Source organism: Chiloscyllium punctatum, chromosome 41 (assembly GCF_047496795.1).
Source record: "Chiloscyllium punctatum isolate Juve2018m chromosome 41, sChiPun1.3, whole genome shotgun sequence".
In the NCBI taxonomy this organism is placed as follows: domain Eukaryota; kingdom Metazoa; phylum Chordata; class Chondrichthyes; order Orectolobiformes; family Hemiscylliidae; genus Chiloscyllium; species Chiloscyllium punctatum.
The window spans coordinates 47,936,336-47,956,772 of record NC_092779.1 but is presented as its reverse complement, the minus strand read 5'-3'; the positions used below and the strand labels follow the sequence as shown (position 1 = coordinate 47,956,772).

Here is a 20,437-nt window from a genome sequence, read left to right as displayed (position 1 = left end):
AACTCTCCCAATTTTGTCATGATGAGGAAGTCTATAGCCTTAAAACTTGTCTTTAAACATTTAGACTAAAATGTAATGCTGAATTATAGAACACATTTACTGCACTAGAAAATAGACAGGCAGGAAGGCTCAAAAAAAGGGAGAACTTAAGAAATGCAAAAGATAGAGACACCTGTGCTCACCATGTGATAACAGGATGCTGTAAGACAATGAAGAACATTTGCCTTGGCATCAGTGAATCTGTGTGAACAGGACTCCAAGTGATAATATTCACAGCCGTTCCTTGTGAAATTAATGACAGTGTTTGATTCTGACCCTAAAATGAAACTTGGTACAATCAAAAACTTTGTAATTAACAGTCAGATGCTGTTAATTATAGTGGATTCTTATTACCCCTTGCAAGAGGGGCAGACACAGAGAGAAAAAAAATCTTTGCTGTTACAAAACCCTGACGAGAATTCAAAAGGACACTGGAGAGAGAGACCATTTTAGTGCTGAGGCTGTTAAAGCCAGTAGAAAGTTACCTCTTGGTGCTTATCTGCTATGGATTGAAATTTATTGCATTTTGGGACTTTGATATTGAGTAGCCATTACCAGTTATCAAATACAAACTCTATAAAAGGTAATATTGATGAAGCCTTAACTTACTTGCTGTTCTTGCAGACCACTCTAAGACCATACAGACTGCCCCACTGTCAATTCCAACTAATCAGACCTTATGTCTTATTTGAATTTGAATCACAAACTTGAAAAGAAGGCATGTTTAATTCGAGACTAATTAATAGTTTTAAATACAACTTTGCAGTAACATTTAACCCTCATTTTCAGAATGATTCTGTGCTTAAGATAAAAGGCAGGAATCTGCTCCCAGCTTAAAATTATTCTAAACCTAACATTGAAGAGATTCTGACACAATCTGTTGGAAAGCCATTTTATGGTCAACAAAATTTGAACCCAACCAGGACAACCAGTACCTACAACAAATCCAAAGCCTCCAGTAACAGACCTCCCTCTGGATCCTCCGCTCCACGCTTGCAGCCATGCGCCGCTACCTACTTTCCCTGCAATCAGCCCTACCGCAGCTCAGGACAACACTCTCTCACAGACTTGCATCCACAGAAGAATCCATACACTAAACAAACAGTTCTTCCTAGCCATATTGGAAATTAAAGACAGTAAGTACCAAAAACTTTCATGTACTTACCCCCACAGTCTGGGTTCCTCAACTGTTCCAGAATCTTCCATCGGCCTCTGGAATCACTCGGGCACCATTAACCACGCGGCTGCTGCAGCGCCCGTGGCAGCAACCGCCGCCGCAAACCATGATGTCACTTCCGTCCCCACCGACCATGCAGCCTCTGCGATCGCCGTCCAGACAACCGCCTCCACGATCGCCAGGAAGACCATCGCCGACAGATTCGCGGCCTCAATGGCGATTGGGAACAACACCGTTCCTGCCGTCGCCACAGACACTTCCGCCTCCGGGATTGCTGTCGCTGCAACCACCTCCGCCCCCAGTGACATCACTCACCTGCATAACGACCACGTCGCATGCGTCTCCACCCCCACGCCGATCTCCTTCCGTACGCCTAACCCCGCCCCCACACCGATCTCCATCGGCATGCCTAACTCCGCCCCCACTCCCAGCTCCAGCCCCACACCAGGTCCCAGGCCCTAGCTTCCAGCCCTGCCATAATTTCACCATCCCTCCAGAACTATCCCTCTCTGAGGATGAAAGATCAGTCCTCGGCAGAGGCCTCACCTTTATTCCCCTACGCTCTCGGATTAATGAGTTCGACACATGGCTAGACATCGAACAATTCTTCCGCCGCCTTTGCCTCCGCGCCTACTTCTTCAACCAGGATTCTCGGCCACCCTCTGACGACCCCTTCTCCCACCTCCAATACACCCCATCCACCTGGACACCCCATACTGGCCTCTTACCTGCCCTCGATCTCTTCATAGCCAACTGCCACCGCGACATTAACCGCATCAACCTCTCGACCCCTCTTACCCACTCCAACCTCTCACCCTTGGAACGTACAGCCCTCCACTCCCTCCATCCCAACCCCAACCTCACTATCAAACCGGCAGACAAGAGAGGCACGGTGGTAGTTTGGCGCACCGATCTTTACACCGCTGAGGCTAAATGCCAGCTTGCAGACACCTCCTCCTACTGCCCCCTTGACCATGACCCCACCTCCCACCACCAAACCATCATCTCCCAGACCATCTATATCCTCATCTCCTCAGGGAATCTCCCATCTACCGCCTCCAACCTCATAGTCCCACAACCCCGCACCGCCCGTTTCTACCTCCTGCATAAAATCCACAAACCTGACTGCCCCGGCCGACCCATTGTCTCAGCCTGCTCCTGCCCCACTGAACTCATTTCTGCATACCTCGACACGGTCCTGTCCCCCTTAGTCCAAGGACTCCCCACCTGCGTTCGGGACACCACCCACGCCCTCCACCTCCTCCACGATTTTCGCTTCCCTGGTCCCCAATGCCTTATCTTCACCATGCACATCAAGTCCCTGTACACCTCCATCCCCCAATCACGAAGGACTCAAAGCCCTCCGCTTCTTCCTTTCCCACTGTATCAACCAGTACCCTTCCACTGACACCCTCATTCGACTGACTGAACTAGTCCTCACCCTGAACAACTTCTCTTTCCAATCCTCCCACTTCCTCCAAACCAAAGGAGTAGCCATGGGCACCCTCATGGGCCCCAGCTATGCCTGCCTCTTCGTAGGATATGTGGAACAGTCCATCTTCCGCAGCTATACTGGCACCACCCCACACCTTTTCCTCCGCTACATCAATGACTGTATCGGCGCCACCTCGTGCTCCCACAAGGAGGTTGAACAGTTCAGCCACTTTACTAACACCTTCCACCCCGACCCCAAATTTACCTGGACCGTCTCAGACTCCTCCCTCCCCTTCCTAGACCTCTCCATTTCTATCGCGGGCGACCGAATCAACACGGACATTTACTATAAACCGACCGACTCCCACAGCTACCTAGACTACACCTCCTCCCACCCTGCCCCCTGTAAAAACATCATCCCATATTCCCAATTCCTTCGTCTCCTCCGCATCTGCTCCCAGGAGGACCAGTTCCAAAACCGAACAACCCAGATGGCCTCCTTCTTCAAAGACCGCAATTTCCCCCCAGACGGGGTCGACAATGCTCTCCACCGCATCTCCTCCACTTCCCGCTCCTCCGCCCCTCCAATTGCCACCAGGACAGAACCCCACTGGTCCTCACCTACTACTCCACCAACCTCCATATACATCGTGTCATCCGTTGTCATTTCCGCCACCTCCAAACGGACCCCACCACCAGGGATATATTTACCTCCCCTCCCCTGTCAGCGTTCCGAAAAGACCACTCCCTCTGTGACTCCCTCGTCAGGTCCACACCCCCCACCCACCCAACCTTCACTCCCGGCACCTTCCCCTGCAACCGCAAGAAATGCAAAACTTACGCCCACACCTCCCCCCTTACCTCCCTCCAAGGCCCCATGGGATCCTTCCATATCCACCACAAATTCACCTGCACCTCCACACACATCTTTTACTGCATCCGCTGCACCCGATCTGGCCTCCTCTATATTGGGGAGACAGGCTGCCTACTTGCGGAGCATTTCAGAGAACACCTCTGGGACACCCGGACCAACCAACCCAACCACCCCGTGGCTCTACACTTCAACTCCCTCTCCCACTCAACCAAGGACATGCAGGTTCTTGGATTCCTCCATTGCCAGACCATGGCAACACGACGGCTGGAGGAAGAGCGCTTCATCTTCGCCTAGGAACCCTCCAACCAAAAGGGATGAACTCAGATTTCTCCAGTTTCCTCATTTCCCCTCCCCCCACCTTGTCTCAGTCCAAACACTCGAACTCAGCACCACCTTCCTAACCTTCAATCATCTTCCTGACCTCTCCGCCCCCACCCCCACTCCGGCCTATCACCCTCATCTTATCACCCTCACCTTAACCTTCTTCCACCTATCGCATTTCCAACGCCCTTCCCCCAAGTCCCTCCTCCCTACCTTTTATCTTAGCCTGCTTGGCACACTTTCCTCATTCCTGAAGAAGGGCTCATGCCCAAAACGTTGATTCTCCTGCTTCTTAGATGCTGCCTGACCTGTTGCGCTTTTCCAGCAACACATTTTCAGCTCCTTGCTAAGAAGCCATTTTGTAAAACAATAATATCAGACATGCGAGCTGCCCAAGGTTGCCTTATGTCATCTCCCACTTAATTTAGACTGGTACTTCCTTATAGGAACGTATCTTGCCAGCAGATGCCTAACTCAGCTGGATTTGTTTTTCTTACCTGATGGATAGCTCAAGGCCTGTAGGAGTGATCAGTCAAACGCACACAGAACTGTCAATTAACTTTTCTTCCTTACGAATTATTGTCTTTCACTGTAATCTGTCTAATTAAGAACATGCAATGTTTTTGTAAACTTTTGTATGAAGCAAGCTATTTTGTATCAGTACATCAGAGTAGCGTGCTGGGGCACTTGAAGAGCTGGTACCCTACTCTCCTGAGTTATTAGAACCTGGTTAGTTTAGTTTATAAGATTTAGTGTTATATTGTAACAGTGATGCTATTGGTAAAATAATGGAGATTTTTATTCTAGACTTCCGAAGAGTGCGATCTCTGGAACGAACCAAGAGAGAGTCTTTACAGGTCTGAGTCCACAAGGGATTCCCTGGGCTGTCTCAAATCTGTACTTTAACAATGAGTAAACCGATTTTGGTAAGGATGACTCTGAAGGATTGACAGTTAAGTTTGCTGTTTCCAGTGACTAGATAAACATTAGGTAATTCACCACTTTTTTTTAGGCTGTTTAATGGTTTGATACACAGAATTATCGAGTTTGCTAAGACAATTCAGAACCAATGCTATTACTATGGGGGCTGATGCCACATCTAGGATATTCCACGTGGCAGTTTTCTTTCCCAAAAAACTACTTTTTTTTTCCCAAATGCCAAATGATTGCAAAATTGGCAAATGCTGAAGGAGCCCTGGCAGTATGCGTTGTCAAATGATGCAACATTGTAATTTCGACACCAGTTTTAGGAAACTCAGGAAGTGAGTTACTGGACCGTGGAAAACAGCATTTGAAAACTGAATGAGAATCAAACCTTGGGTAAGATGTTTTAATAATTTGATGGCTTGATTGAACTGAAAGAAGTTAAATATTCCAGTGGTGGTGGAGGTGTGGGATGTTTAGCAGAAAGAGCTGCAACAGGAGCCAGCGAGATGAATGCCGACTGCAGTGTGAAGCTACCTCTAAATAGGTCCTTATAGAGCCTACTTCACAGGGTAGACTATTATGGTTTCTAAAAAATTCAGCACAGGATCTGAAAGGACTCTCAAATTTTAAATCTAATCTTGATCTCACTCTCTGTGCACCTTCTCCACAGCTTTAACATTGTATTTTTCGCTCTGTTCTGTTATCCTTGTGCACTTTGTATGGTATACTCTGCTTGTACTGCACGCAAAACAAGGCTTGACTTTGTACTTGGAATGAAATAAATCATATCTTCATATTCCACCAACGTGCAGGCTGTTTGCCGAAGTCCTCCCATCGACTGAAGCACTAGGTTTCCCGCTGGATCCCGGACACGGCGAGTTCAGACGATGCAGGCTGGAACTTAGCGCGGTCACTGCACTCTCCCAATGGGGCGATACCCTCACCCAATGCAATCCAAGAGCGGTGTTAATACTCACACCGTGTCTGTGTGGCTGATGTCTTCAGGCCGGAGCACTGTTCCCGCTGAAGCGAGCAGTTCCCGCAGGCAGGACAGCCCAGCACTCAGAGTGAGAGTGTGGTGTCTGTGTGTAACTACCGCAGGGTTTCTGGGCTGAGCTGGATTGGACTGAGAGAAAAACAGCTCGATTCCCGCTGTACATCCAAATGTAGATATCTGCAAAACGGTACAATTCTGCCCTTAATTACTCAACAAATCCAAAAATCCCTCCCAAGGGACAGTGATGTCCTGGCTCCGTGAAAAAGGAGGGAGAAGCGCCAGTGCGAGCCGGAGGGACAATGTGAATATGCAGGTTTTGAGACAGATTGGTCCGCGATCATGAACAACGATGTTTGAAAGTTAGATTACAGTTGAAATATTTACACAATTGAAGCTCCCGCCTAAAGCAGGAGAAAAAGTGAAAGGTTCATCTTCAAACTCGAGGATTGAAGAGCAGAATTCTAGCAATACCTTTGAAACCGCGCCTTTAGCCTTTGTTTGGCGATTATAGTTTAGTTCAGGTGAGGGGGCCCTTGAGGGCGAATTCCAAGTTGCGTATACCAGCGGTCAACAGAAAAAGTTAAGCTGACATAAATAACTGTTGCTGCGCACACAAAAAGAGCAGGGGTAACCTTTTCAAAACCATAAGTTGCTGGCAAAGCTCAGAAGGTCTTGCGGCATCTGTGCAGAGAAATCAAAGTTAACTTTTCGGTCCAGGAACCCTTCCTCAGACCTGCTGCTGCCAGAATTGCTGAGCTTTTCCAGCAAATTGTTTCTGTTTCTGATTTACAGTTGTTTCATTTTTATTCGGGAGACCCTTTTGTCGAGCTTGAGAACAGCAAAGAGAGAAAGAACAGAGAAGTCTATTTATCTCATCTTTAAATGATGCCCGAAGATGTGCAGCTTAAATGGGATTGGCGGCACAGTGGTTAGCACTGCTGCCTCACGGTCCCAGGTTCGATGCCAGCCTCGGGTGACTGTCTGTGTGGAATTTGTACATTTTCCACGTCTCTCGTGGGGTTTCTCTCACAATCCAAAGATGTGCAGGTCAGCTGAATTGGCCATAGTGTTAGGTGCATTAGTCAGAGGGAAATGGGTCTGGGTGGGTGACTCTTCAGAGGGTTGGTGTGGACTGGTTGGGCTGAAGGGCCTGTTTCCACACTGTAGGGAATCTAATCTTTTAAAAAAACTGCTCACACGATATTCCAAATGCAGTCTGCCCACAGCCTAAGCTTCAGCACTACATTTCTGCTCTGGTATTCTAGACTTCTTTAAATGAATGCCAACATTTCATTTGCCTTCCTAACTACCAAGTGGAACCTGCATGTTCACCTTAAGCGAATCTTGTACTTGGACTCCCCAGTCTCTTTGTGCGTCTGATTTCCAAAGTCTTTTCCCATCGAGAAAATTGTCGCTGCTCTGTTCTTCCTGCTAAACTCTATGATCTCACTCTTACACATATTCCATGTCCCCCTCTTTACCCACTCTCCTGGTCAGTCCAAGTTCTTCTTCAGCTTCCCTGCTTCCTCAACACTACCCGTCCCTCTCACCTATCTTTGTATCATCTGCAAACGTATCAACAATACCCTCAGTTCCTTCATCCAGATTGTTATTGTGAATAATTGTGGTCTCAACAGTGACCCCTGTGGAACTAGTCACCAGCTGCCATCTTGAAAAAGATTCCTTTATCCCCACTTTACACCTTCTGCCAGTTGACCAGTCCTCTGTGCAGGCCAGCACCTTGTCCGCAGCATCATGGACTCGTGTCTTGTTTAGCAGTCTCTCATGTGGTACTTTGGCAAAGGCCTTCCAGAAAACCAAATAGACCACATCCACTGGACCTCCCATGTCTAACTTGCTTGTTACCTTCTCAAAAGAATTCTAACAGATATGTCAGGTATGACCTGTACTTAGTGAAGCTGTGCTGACTCTGCCCTAAATCTAAAATGAAAACAATGGAAGTGTCCAGGATCACCCGAGAGTGAGAAAAGACCATGTTTTGGATAAGTAATCACTCAGTAAAACCAGAAATGACGTGAAAAGGCCATAAGCAGAAAGTGGGGGAGGAGAGGATGGAACAACTGGGGAGGCTTGTGATAGGTCAAAGGCAGGATTGATTTCATTTTTCCTGAAAACTATGGAGCAAATAGAAAAGCAGCAATGGGAAAAGAAAATTATATGAAAAAGGTCGGGAGGAGGTGTAAATAGGAGAATAAATCATCATCCTCTATGTTTGTCAGGAAATAAAGAGGTTATAATCTCAAACTGAAAGATGAGGTGCTTTTCCTCAAGCTTGTGTGGGCATTCATTGTCAAGCAGATAATATTAGTTCTGAAATAAAAAATAAACCTTTAACTGATTGTAGAGTCATAGTGTTATACAGCACAAAAACTTCACGAGAAACTGACAGGTAGCATAAGAAAGTGTCCAGAGATCCTGCTCACCAATTGGTTTTCCATTCTTGATCATGGTGAGGGCAATGGATCCTTGGAGGAATGCAGCATAACAGCGCCAGGGTCCTGGGTTCAATTCCAGCCTTGGGCAACTGTCTGTGTGGGTTTCCTCTGGGTGCTCCAGTTTCCTCCCACAGTCCAAAGATGTGCAGGTCAGGTGAATTGGCCATGCTAAATTGCCCATAGTGTTAGGTGCATTAGTCAGACAGAAATGGGTCTGGGTGGGTTACTCTTCAGAGGGTCGGTGTGGACTTGTTGGGCCGAAGAGCCTGTTTCCACACTGTATGGAATGTAATCTCATCTAAAAGCTAAGCTGTACTGGAGTGGAGGAAGAACAGTACTATTATTCCAGGATTCTTTAGTTCCCGAAATAGATAGGTGTTTCTGTGGCTGTCAGTGTGAATACAGAATGGTTTGATGCCTTCCTGATCATGTCATGGGATGTCATGGAACAGCTGCAAGATATTCTTCTGAGGGAGGGTGAACAGCCAGGGGTCACTGTATTAACATACATTGGTACTAAATGACTAGGTAGGAAGGGTGTGGTGATCTTGCAATTGAATTTAGAAAACCAGCAAGCAGGACCTGGAGAATTAGTACTCTCCAGATTACTCCCAGTATCACCTATAAGTGAGTTCAGAACTAGGAAGATAAGGCAGGTTAATGTATGGCTTGAAAGGTAGTGCAAGATGGCGGGTTTTAGATTCCTAGAACACAGGGTGTAGCTTTGGGGAAGATGGCACCTGTAGAAGCAGGACAGGTAGAACAGAGCCAGGACTGAGTTCTTTACACAGAGAGACTGGGGTGGGGGAAGAGAGAGAGAGAGAGAGAGATAGAGAGAATATTTTGCTTGTATTGTTGGGAGGATTTATGTCCGCTCAGCAGGCACATAAGAACCAGAAGAGAATATTAAAAAGTAATACTAAAAAGGTGCATGACATAATAAGAAAGGGAGATAACATTAAAAAGGGAGAGTAGTAAATTAATAGGTGGAGTCAGAGTAATGGAGAAAATAATAATAAAATGGAGGACACAAGTTTAAAATTAAGGGGAATGCCACTGAGACGAGAATTTTTATTTTTACTGAGAGGGTTGTTAACTTTTGGAATTCTAACTGCTGAGCTGATCTTTATAGCCTATTTGAACAAGGGATCAATAGTGGCAATTCTACAGTCCTCCAGCCCCAAGTCCTAATCCAGAGAAGATTGAAAGACAATTGCCAATGCCTCTGTAAATTCCACACACTCTCTCTTCCTTAAGTATCCTTTGAATCTCAACTGGTCCCCTTGTCTTATTAACCTCCGTACAGACAACCTGTCTAATACTGCCTCAATATCAATTTTAACTTGCTTGTGACTGAGTTTCCTCCACTGTTACTAAGGCCTGTTAAACATCAGCCTCACAGATAAAGACAGATGCACAGTATTAATTTCAACACCTTTAACCATACCTTCTGCCTCTAAGTATAAATTTTCTCTCTTAGTGTCTAATTAGCTCTACTTTTTTTAATCACCTATTTTTACAATAGATGTGCTTATAAAAGACATTGGGATTCCTCTTTATATTAACTGCCAGTCATTTTTCATAATCCCTCCTTGCTTCTCATTTTTTGTCTTGCCTCCTTTGTACACCTTCCATATTCAGCTTGGTTCTCAACTGTATTTACTACCTGACACTTACCATTAGGCACTTTGTTTCTTTGACTGAATTTCTATCCCACTATCGAGGGAGAACTGGATTATGTATCCTAACTGTGTCCAAACCATTTCCTCTTTGAAGGTCACCCATTGTTGAACCACTATTTTCCTGCCAACTCTTAGTTTCAGTCTATTAAACAGTAGCTCCATTCTCATCCCAATGTCTCTACTCTTCATTAACCAAAACAATTTTTCCTTCATCCTAAACCTCATGCTGCAACAATCACTGGTCCCTAAATACTCTGCAGTTGTCATCTGACCTATTTGCCCCACCTAATTGCCAAGACATCAGTGCCCTTTTGTTGGACTGAATAAATATTCCTGTAGGAAACTATCCTGAACACAACCAAGGAATGCTTATCCTTCACTCTCTCTTTAAGCCACCACTGTTGAGTTGATATCCAAGTATTTAAAGCCCTCATTATCACTGTAGTTTCTTTGTACATTTTTTCTCTCTATCCTTCCCACCAGCTATTGGTCTATATATTACAATGAGCAATATAATTAGACCTTTTTTTTATTCCTTAGCTCTAATCAAATCAATTCTGTCCTCGAACCCTTTGAGACATCCTCTTTCCTAGTACTCTAATATTCATTTGCCACAATCGCCACCCTTTCTGTTTCTCTTCCTTTCATACCTTTTCTGAACACCTTGTGAGTAGAAATACTTAAATCTCTAATCTGCCCTCTGTTAGGTCACGTCTTTGTTACTACAATGACGTTCTAATCTCAGAAAGAAACATGTGTCTGTAACTCCCAGTTTTATGAACTATACTCAATGCATTCACATACACTGAAATCTATCCCCAATTTTTAGACTTCACTATTTTCTCCATTACTCTGAATCCACCTATTAATTTACTAATCTCTCTTTTTAATGTTTCAAACTCAAGAGAATACAGCCAAGTTTGCCCAATGTCTCTTCATTGGGTACTCCCACCATCCTAGGAACAAGTCAGGTGAACCTTAGTTGCACTCCCTCTATGGCAATATCTTTCCATAGGGAGACCAAACAGCAGCATGGTACTCCAGGTGTAGTGTGGCTAAGCTTCTATACAACTGAAGTAAAACTTCACTATTCCTGTACTCAAGTCCTTTTGCAATAAAATGCTAATATTCCATTTACCTTCCTCATAGCTTGATGAACCTGCATTTTAGGCTTCAGTAACATATTGACAACAACAATGAGATCTCTTTGTACACCTAAACTTTCCAACTGCTTACCATTTAAAATAAACATTATTTTCACCTGTTTGCCGTACCAAAATGGACAACCTAACATTTTTCTACATTATATTCCATCTGTCACTAACTTGCCTATTCACTAACCTGGTCCAAATTCTCCTTAAAATGGCTTTAAATCTTCCTTGCAATTCCCAATCTGCTAAAGTACTAGACTTTGCACCTCAAGGTATATTTCAAAACTGCACACAACCAACCTGACTAAGCTTTCGCTGAGCTTTTGCTGTAAAAATGTCAACAATTCCAGAAAAGGATATGGAAGATATAGACTGTCGTGAAATAGATGGTGACATCTTGCAACATGTCCAGATTACAGAGGAGGAAGTGCTGGATATCTTTACACAGTTAAAAGTGGATAAATCCCCAGGACCTGATCAGGTGTACCCGAGAACTCTATGGGAAGCTCAAGAAGTGATTGCTGGGCCTCTTGCTGTATTTGGAAAGGCAAGGACTGATTCGGGATAGTCAACATGGCTTTGTGCGTGGGAAATCATGTCTCACAAACTTGATTGAGTTTTTTGAAGAAGTAACAAAGAAGATTGATGAGGGCAGAGCAGTAGATGTGATTTATATGGACTTCAGTAAGGCATTCGACAAGGTTCCCCAAAGGAGACTGATTAGCCAGGTTCGATCTCATAGATCACAGGGAGAACTAGCCACTTGGATACAGAACTGGCTAGAAGGTAGAAGACAGAGGGTGGTAGTGGAGGGTTTTTTTTCAGACTGGAGGCCGGTGATCAATGGAGTGCCACAAGGATCGGTGCTGGGCCCTCTACTTATTGTCATTTACATAAATGATTTGGATGTGAGCATAAGAGATACAGTTAGTAAGTTTGCAGATAACACCAAAATTGGAGGTGTAGTGGACAGCAAAGAGGGTTACCTCAGATTACAACAGGATCTGGACCAGATGGGCCAATGGGCTGAGAAGTGGCAGATGGAGTTTAATTCAGATAAATGCGAGGTGCTGCATTTTGGGAAAGCAAATCTTAGCAGGACTTATACACTTAATGGTAAGGTCCTGGGGAGTGTTGCTGAACAAAGAGACCTTGGAATGCAGGTTCATAGCTCCTTGAAAGTGGAGTCGCAGGTAGATAGGATAGTGAAGAAGGTGTTTGGTATGCTTTCCTTTATTGGTCAGAGTATTGAGTACAGGAGTTGGGAGGTCATATTGCGGCTGTACAGGACATTGGTTAGGCTACTGCTGGAATATTGCGTGCAATTCTGATCTCCTTCCTATCGGAAAGATGTGAAAGTTGAAAGGGTTCAGAAAAGATTTACAAGGATGTTGCCAGGGTTGGAGGATCTGAGCTACAGGGAGAGACTGAACAGGCTGGGGCTGTTTTCACTAGAGCGTCGGAGGCTGAGGGGTGACCTTATAGAGGTTTACAAAATTATGAGGGGCATGGATAGGATAAATAGACAAAGTCTTTTCCCTGTGGTCAGAGAGTCCAGAACTAGAGAGCATAGTAAGTTTAGGGTGAGAGGGGAAAGAAATAAAAGAGACCTAATTGGCAACCTTTTCACGCAATGGGTAGTACATGTATGGAATAAGCTGCCAGAGGATGTGGTGGAGGCTGGTCCAATTGCAACATTTAAGAGGCATTTGGATATGTATATGAATAGGAAGGGTTTGGAGGGATATGGTCCGGGTGCTGGCCGGTGGGACTAGATTGGGTTGGGACATCTGGTCGGCATGGACCGAAGGGTCTGTTTCCATGCTGTACATCTCTATGACTCTTATGATTCTAATTCAAAGTGAACAAAATGTGACTGAAGTTTTGGCTGGTGGAATGAATCACCATAGATACCATCTCAATTACAATTCCTCAAAATACAATGCAAAAATTAAGCTTTGAAGAATATGTAGATTACCAATTTGATTATTTCAATGATATGGACAGTGATGGCACACCAAATAAAATAAGGGACAAAAGGATGAATTTATTTCCTAAAAGTATACTTTAAACCATAAAAAGCTTGTCAAGAAGGACATTACATAACAGCTCAAATTTGACAAATCATCCACAAATTCTAGTACATTTCAACAGAACTGCTGATAATGTGTTTAAAGATTATATGTTAATGGCACACTAACACAATAAACTCAAATCACATCCAGTATAAATCATTGATGACATTGTTAAAGGTACAGTATTTCAAAACAAGCAACCCTGAGACTAAGACCATGCTGGATTTTGGATTTGATGGTTTTTAAGAGAGAAAACAAAGGGAATCTTAACTCAATTGGAAATATACAAAAGAAAGTGAAAAGGTTTATTTGTATGAAAATTTGAGAAGATGCAAGAATAAAGTAATGTTTGAAAAATATTTAATTTGCCTTTCTTGAGCCACTGAGTGTGGATCTGGCACAATGACCCTACAAAATCTCCACTTGACCCAAAGATGCATGAGAAAAGGCATTTTGCACAGGGAGGTGATGGTGGATTGGTATTATTGCTGGAATGTTAACTCAGAGACCCAGATAATTTTGTAGGGAGCTGGATTTAAATAGCAGATGATGGAATTTGAATTCAGTAAATATCTGGAATTAAGGCGTCTAATGATGATTATGAATCTATTGTCTGAAAAAAAAACCCACCTCGTTCACTAATGTCCTTCAGGGAAGGAATTTGCCATCCTTACCTGATCTGGTCTACATGTGATTTGGTTCACTCGTAACTGTCCTCTGGACAACTAGGGATGAGCAATAAATGCTGCCTGGTTAGCAACACTGTCATCCTGTGCAAACTCCACACAGTCGACCAAGGCTGGATCCCTGGTGCTGAGAGGCAGCAGCACTAACCACTGAGCCACTGTGCTGTCCCTGTTGTCATGATACAATGGCTTTAAGAGCTGTATTTTGTTCAGCTTTTTTATTAAATGAAGAAAGGTTGAGACAGAGGTGCTAATCGGTCTGCTTGGAAGCTTATAAAGTGAACAGCTTGTGAGTTTTTGGGTGTTCTTTCTAACATTGGAACAGGAGAAGCAGCCTGAATGGATGGGGTCAAGCCCCCTGAGAACCCAGAGTTTGAGTTTTAGTTTTTCAGTAGCAATCGCTGTGTCTTGAAACTGGGTTTGGGAGCTGCAGTACATCTCTCCCTGCCACTCACTCTCTTACACACTGATTTCTCTTGATATTTTTTCCCTCCTGGACTGGAAATTTGCCCATGAGACAATGTATTTTACTAAATTTGCCTTTACCAAGGGTGTGTTTATAGAATTATGCTGTATTGGCACAGCTACTATTTAGTAGTTAAATACTTGATCTTAAAAGTTAAAGTTCTAAATTGGAGTAAGGGCAATTTTGACGGTATTAGGCAAGAACTTCCAAATGTTTATTAGGAAAAGCTATACAGATATAAAGGTATGGTTGGAAAACGGGAGGCCTTCAAAATGAGAGAATGAAAGTATGTTCCTGTCAGTGTGAAGGCAAGGCTGGTAGGTGTAGGGAATTCTGGATGCCTAGAGAAACACAGTTATTATATTTCATCAGTAAAAGATTTTTGTTCATTTTGTTTCTTTAACATTAAAACAAACAAAAACATCATGTTTTTTTTCAAATAGACATTTGTTGAAAAAGAGGCGTTTCAAAGACCTGCAGTGAATGGCTGAAGGTATCTTTATTCTAAATTTAGAAGCTTAAAAAAGCTGTACATGTTTTAAGCAGTTTTTTTTAACACTGTAAATTTTTTTTGAACAGCTGAACAGTTTTTTTTGACAGTGTTGTGTTTTCTTTTGGGGAGCACGACACATGGTTGGCTCTGGAGAGGTTTTTTTTTAAATCAGAAAAATTTATTGAAGATGAGTTGTTTTAATTAAGTTAATCAGAGTAGTGGTTGATTTTATTTAAGATTTATATGTTTGATTTTTTTAACAATGTTTTTACATTTTAATATTACTTTCTGAATATAATGTAAGGTAGTTGAAACATAGAGGTATTATTGAAAGTTGCTTCTTTTTTGGCTTAATGTTAATGAGGGCATATAAGAGGTACACAATGCGATGGCTAGTAGTTTTAGAAAAGTGATTATATGGTAGAATCAGTAAAATAGAAGGTTGACTGTCAGGAAAGGTAAGTTAGTTCAAAAGTCTCTGGTGGCTATTCCTCTATCAGATAAATATTCAGTTCTGGTACTGTTGAAAGGTATCATTACTCTGACAAAAGTAGAAGGCGTAGTAAGTTTTTGGACACCAGGAATGATTTCTATGTAGGCTGCGTTTAACAAAATTTAAAACAACAATTGTTCTAGGGAACTGTCCTGTCAGGGGCACAGACCAGAAACTCTGTGACAGTGAGAGTAAATTTAGAATGGTATGTTGCTTTCCTGGTGCTGGGATTAATGACATTACTAAACATTTTAAGCATATTATTAAAGAGAGATTGAGAAGCCAGAAATTATTGTACAGGTTGGCAGATCATATATCATAGAATCCCCATTATATGGAAAGAGGCCATTCAGCCCAACAAGTCCACAAAGACCCTCCGAAGATCATCCCACCTAGACCCATTCCCCTAACCTATTACTCTACATTTCTCCTGACTGATGTACCTAACATACACATCCCTGAACACTATGGGTAATGTAGCATTGTGAATTCACATATCCGCATATCTTTGGACTGACATTTTTGTGAAAAAGATTAAAGCTTTACTGAGTGAATTAAAGAGGTTAGGTAGAAGATAAAAACACAGAACCTGAAAAGTAGTCATCTCTGGTTTATTCCCAGTGCCAAACTCAAACAAGGGAAGGAACAAAAAGATCAAAAATATAAATTAATGGCTGAAGAGGTGGTGCATTGCTCAGGGATTCAGTTTTTGAATAATTGAAATCTCATTTGGGACAGAAAAGACCTGTTCAAAAAAGGATGGGTTTAACCTAAACGATGGAACTACTATCTTCGTAGGGAGATTTCCTCAGTCTATTAAGGGAGACTTAATCCTGCTTTGGCGGGGAGTGGGGGGGTGGGGGGGTGGGGGGGGGGGGATGGAGGGAGGAGTGTGATTCTAAGCAGCAGTGAGAATACTCAGATTGATGGGGAAGGTTCTCAATTTGAAAAGAGCAAGTCAATTAGAAAAGAAAACAAGAGAAAGTTAGAGAACGTAGTTACTCTAAAGAACTAAATTGCAGTCATTTCAATGCAACAGGTCTGTGCAAGTTACAATCATTTCAATGCAAGAATGCTGTCAGAATTAAGGAAGGAAATTGCAAGTTCCTTGCAGAAATATATGTATCATCTCTAACTATGGGTGGGGTGCCTGATGACTGGAGGATGGCTAATATTGTGCCTTTGCGTGAGGATTGGAAAGAAAAGCCCATGAACTTGAATTCAGTTTGGGTATATTGTTGGAGGTGATTCTAAAAGATAGGATTTATTAACATTTAGAGAGGCAAAAATTGATCCTTCAAACATATGGCGTCAACATTGACTTCACCAGTTTCAAAATCTCCCCTCCCCCACCTCATCCCAGATCCAACCTTCCAATTCAGCACCTCTTTCTTGACCTGTCTTACCTGTACATATTCTTTCCCGCCTATCTGCTCCACCCTCTCACCGACCTAACACAATTATATCCCACCTGCATCCAACTATCGCCTTCCCACATACTTCCCCCCCAGCCCCACCCCACTATTTATCTCAGTCCCATTTCCCCTCCCAGTAACTGATGAAGGGCTTTTGCCCGAAACATCGACTCTCCTGCTCCTCGGATGCTGCCTGACCTGCTGTGCTTTTCCAGCACCACACTTTTCAGCTCTAAGGGATAGTCAACATGGTTATGTGCAAGGAAAATCATGATTCACAAACTCCATTGAGTTTTTTGAGGAAGTCACCAAAAAGATGGATGAGGGAAGAGCAATATACATTGTTTACTTGGATTTTAGTACAGCTTTTGACAAGGTTCTGCATGGTAGGCTAATTCGTAAATTTAAGTCAGATGGGATTCAGGGCGAGCTTGCCAATTGGATACATAACTCACTTCATGGCAGGTGACAGAGCGATGGTGGAAGGTTACGTTTTGAACTGAAGGTCTGTCACCTGCGATGTTCCACAGGGATTGGTTCTTTTGTTTGTCATTAAATAGAAAATAGAAGGCATGGTTAGTAAGTTTGTGGATGACTCCAAATAATAAAGAGTGAAGAACAGTCTAAGATTACAAAGGGATCTTGGTCAAATGAGTCAATGGGCTTAAAAATGGCAAATGGAATTCAGTTGGATAAGTGCGAGGCACAACAAAAGTTTGGTACAACAAACAGAGGCAGGACTGTATGTTAATGGTAGGGCCTTGGGTAGTTTGTGGAGCAGAGGGACCTAAGCATTCCTGGACATAATTCTTTGAGTTTGCATCACATTTAGATAGGGTGATTTAAAAAAATGGTGTTTAACATGTTTGTCTTCATTGCTCGGTCCTTTGAGTATAGGAGTTGGGAAGTCATGTTGAGGTTGTACAGGACATTGATGAGGCCCCTTCTGGAGCACTATGTGCAGTTCAGGTTGTCCTCTTATAGGAGGGACATTATTAAATTGGAGTGGGTTCAGAAAAGATTTACCAGGATGTTGCCAGAAGGGAGGGTTTGAGTTATAAAGAAAGGATGGATAGGCTGAGAATTGTTTCACTAGTCCATGGAAGATTGAGAAGTGACCTTATAGAAGTTTATAAAATCATGAGGGATATATGGTTGGTGACTTTTCCATAGGATGGGAGGTTTCAAGACTAGAAAGCAGATTCTTAAGGTAAGAGGAATTTGCTAGAAATCCAGCAAATCCAGAAGTTGCTGGAAAAGCTCTGAAGGTCTTGTAGCATCTGTGCAGAGAAATCAAAGTTAATGTTTTGGGTTCAGTAACCCTTCCTCAGACATGATGCTGCCAGAATTGCTGAGCTTTTCCAGCAACTTCCATTTTTGTTTCTGATTTACAGCATCCGCAGTTCTTTCGTTTTTAATAGGGAGACCCTTTTGTCAAGCTTGAGAACAGCAAAGAGAGAAAGAACAAAGAAGTCTATTTACCTCCTCTTTAAATGATGTCCGAAGATGTGCAGCTTAGGTGGGAAGGCCATGTGTAAAAAAAAACTCTATAGTGTCAAAGAATGTGCAGGTTAGATGGGTCAGCCATGGGAAATACAGAAAATGGCGGGGTGAGTGTCTGGGCAGGATACTCTTTCAAAGATTGGCGCAGACTGGAACGGGCCGAATGGCTTCTATCTGCACTGGAGGAATTCTGTGATTCTGTGAAATATCTTCAGGCATTTGTAGAGGCTTAAACACTGAAAGTAAGAAGGAAAGTTACCATTGTCTCTAATGAGAGAGATGGCTGGGGAGCTTTATCAAGGGGAGAGATTGAGAAGGAGAATCCTTCATGAATTTTAAATTCAGCTGAAATAGGAATTAAACCCATGCCATTGACATCACACTGCATTGCAAACCAGCTGTCCATGCAACTGAGTCGCTATCACTGAAAATAATTATTAAAGCTTGGGTTGGGGGAGAGAGCTGGAACACCAGGAGTTGAGGGCTGGGGCAGATCAGCCATTTTGAATGATGCAGCAGGCTTGAGTGAGCAAATGTCTCAATCCTGCTCATATTTCTTACATTATTGACAGATCATAGAATTGTGACTAGCTCTGGCTACAGAATATGCAGAATAAATGTCTGCCATTTATAACCACTCCAAAATCAGTAATAAAGTAAACAGAAATTATATGAGCAGACGCAGGAGGATATCTTGCACAAGTTTACATAAAAATCAAAATACTGCAGATGCTGGAAATCTAAAACAAAAATAGATAATGCCAGAGAAACTCTGCTAGTCTGGCAGCATCTGTTGAGAGAGAGAGAAAAAGTAATAGTATAAGTTGAATCTGATATGACTGCTCTTCAGAACTGAAGAGATTACACTAACTTTGATTAGATTCCCTACAGTGTGGAAACAGGCCCTTCAGCCCAACAAGTCTACACCGACCCTCTGAAGGGCAACCCAACAGGCCTATTCTCCTACATTGACCCCCTGACTAATGCATCCAACACCATGGCCAATTCACCTAACCTGCACATCTTTGGACTGTGGGAGAAAACCAGAGCAAGCCCATGCAGACATGGGGAGAACATGCAAACTCCACACAGACAGTTGCCCAAGACAGGAATCGAACCCAGGTGCTGTGAGGCAGCAGTGCTAACCACTGAACCACCATGCCACCTTTTGTGGTTCTTCCATCCCTCTGGAAAGCACAACCCAATGCTGGGATCATGAGACATGTTAACACTTCCACGATTCCCTTCCTTAGAAGGTTTATAGCATGTTAATTAAATGAAATTTAAAATATCCATGGCTTTTCATCTTGCTAAAGCTAATTATTGTGGATATTGGAAATACAACCAGAAGATATGGAAGCAGAATTAGGCCATTCAGTCCATTCAATCTCCTCCATCATTTGATCATGACTATGTCTTTCAGCCCCATTCTCCGAGTGACCCCGAACCCGTTTGCAAATCAAGAACCTCGCTACCTTAAATACACTCAATGACTTGGCCTTCACATTCATCTGCAACAATGACTTCCACAGATTAACCATTTTCACTTGGAGAAATTCTTCCCATCTCAGTTCTAAAGGGTCATCCCTTCACCATGAGGCTGTGTCCCCAGGTCCTAGTCTGTCCTACTAGAGTAAACACCTTCACCACATCCATTCTATCCAGGCTTATTGGTAATCTATAAATTTCAATGAGATCACCAAACCCATGCTTGTAAATTCCCTCAGGTACAGACCCAGATGTTCAACCACTCCTCATATGACAAACCTTTCATCCCTGGGATCGTTCATGTAAATTGTCTGTGGACCCCTCCAACATCAGCATATCTTTCCTTTGATACAAGGTCCAAAACTGCTCTCACAATATTCCAAATGCAGTCTGACCACAGCCTAAGCGTCAACACTACATTTCTGCTCTGGTATTCTAGACTTCTTGAAATGAATCTAGGAGAAAGTAAGGACTGCAGATGCTGGAGATCAGAGCTGGAAATGTGTTGCTGGAAAAGTGCAGCAGGTCAGGCAGCATCCAAGGAGCAGGAGAATCAATGTTTCGGGCATGAGCCCTTCTTCAGGAAGGGCATGAAGAATGGCTCATGCCCGAAACGTTGATTCTCCTGCTCCTTGGATGCTGCCTGACCTGCTGTGCTTTTCCAGCAACACATTTTCAGTTCTTGAAATGAATGCCAGCATTACATTTGCCTTCCTAACTACCAAATGGAACCTGCATGTTAACCTAAAGAGAATCTTGT

At 43.3% G+C, this 20,437-nt stretch overlaps 1 protein-coding gene across 2 annotated transcripts in view; it reads left to right on the top strand.

Annotated features, from left to right (window-relative positions):
• Window positions 1-5,099: 5,099 nt before the first annotated feature.
• The window catches only part of LOC140465042 (probable 2-ketogluconate reductase), a 57,502-nt gene continuing 42,164 nt past the window's right edge, over window positions 5,100-20,437 (top strand). Inside the window, exons 1-2 of one of the 2 annotated variants that reach the window (XM_072560866.1) lie at window positions 5,108-5,165; window positions 14,729-14,778. Coding sequence is in view for 1 of the 2 variants with exons in the window: in XM_072560865.1 (XP_072416966.1) it covers window positions 5,148-5,165 (18 nt within the window). In the remaining variant the exon portion in view is untranslated. Of the gene's footprint in view, window positions 5,166-14,728; window positions 14,779-20,437 lie in introns of both variants that reach the window. The other variant, XM_072560865.1, reaches the window with a different exon arrangement.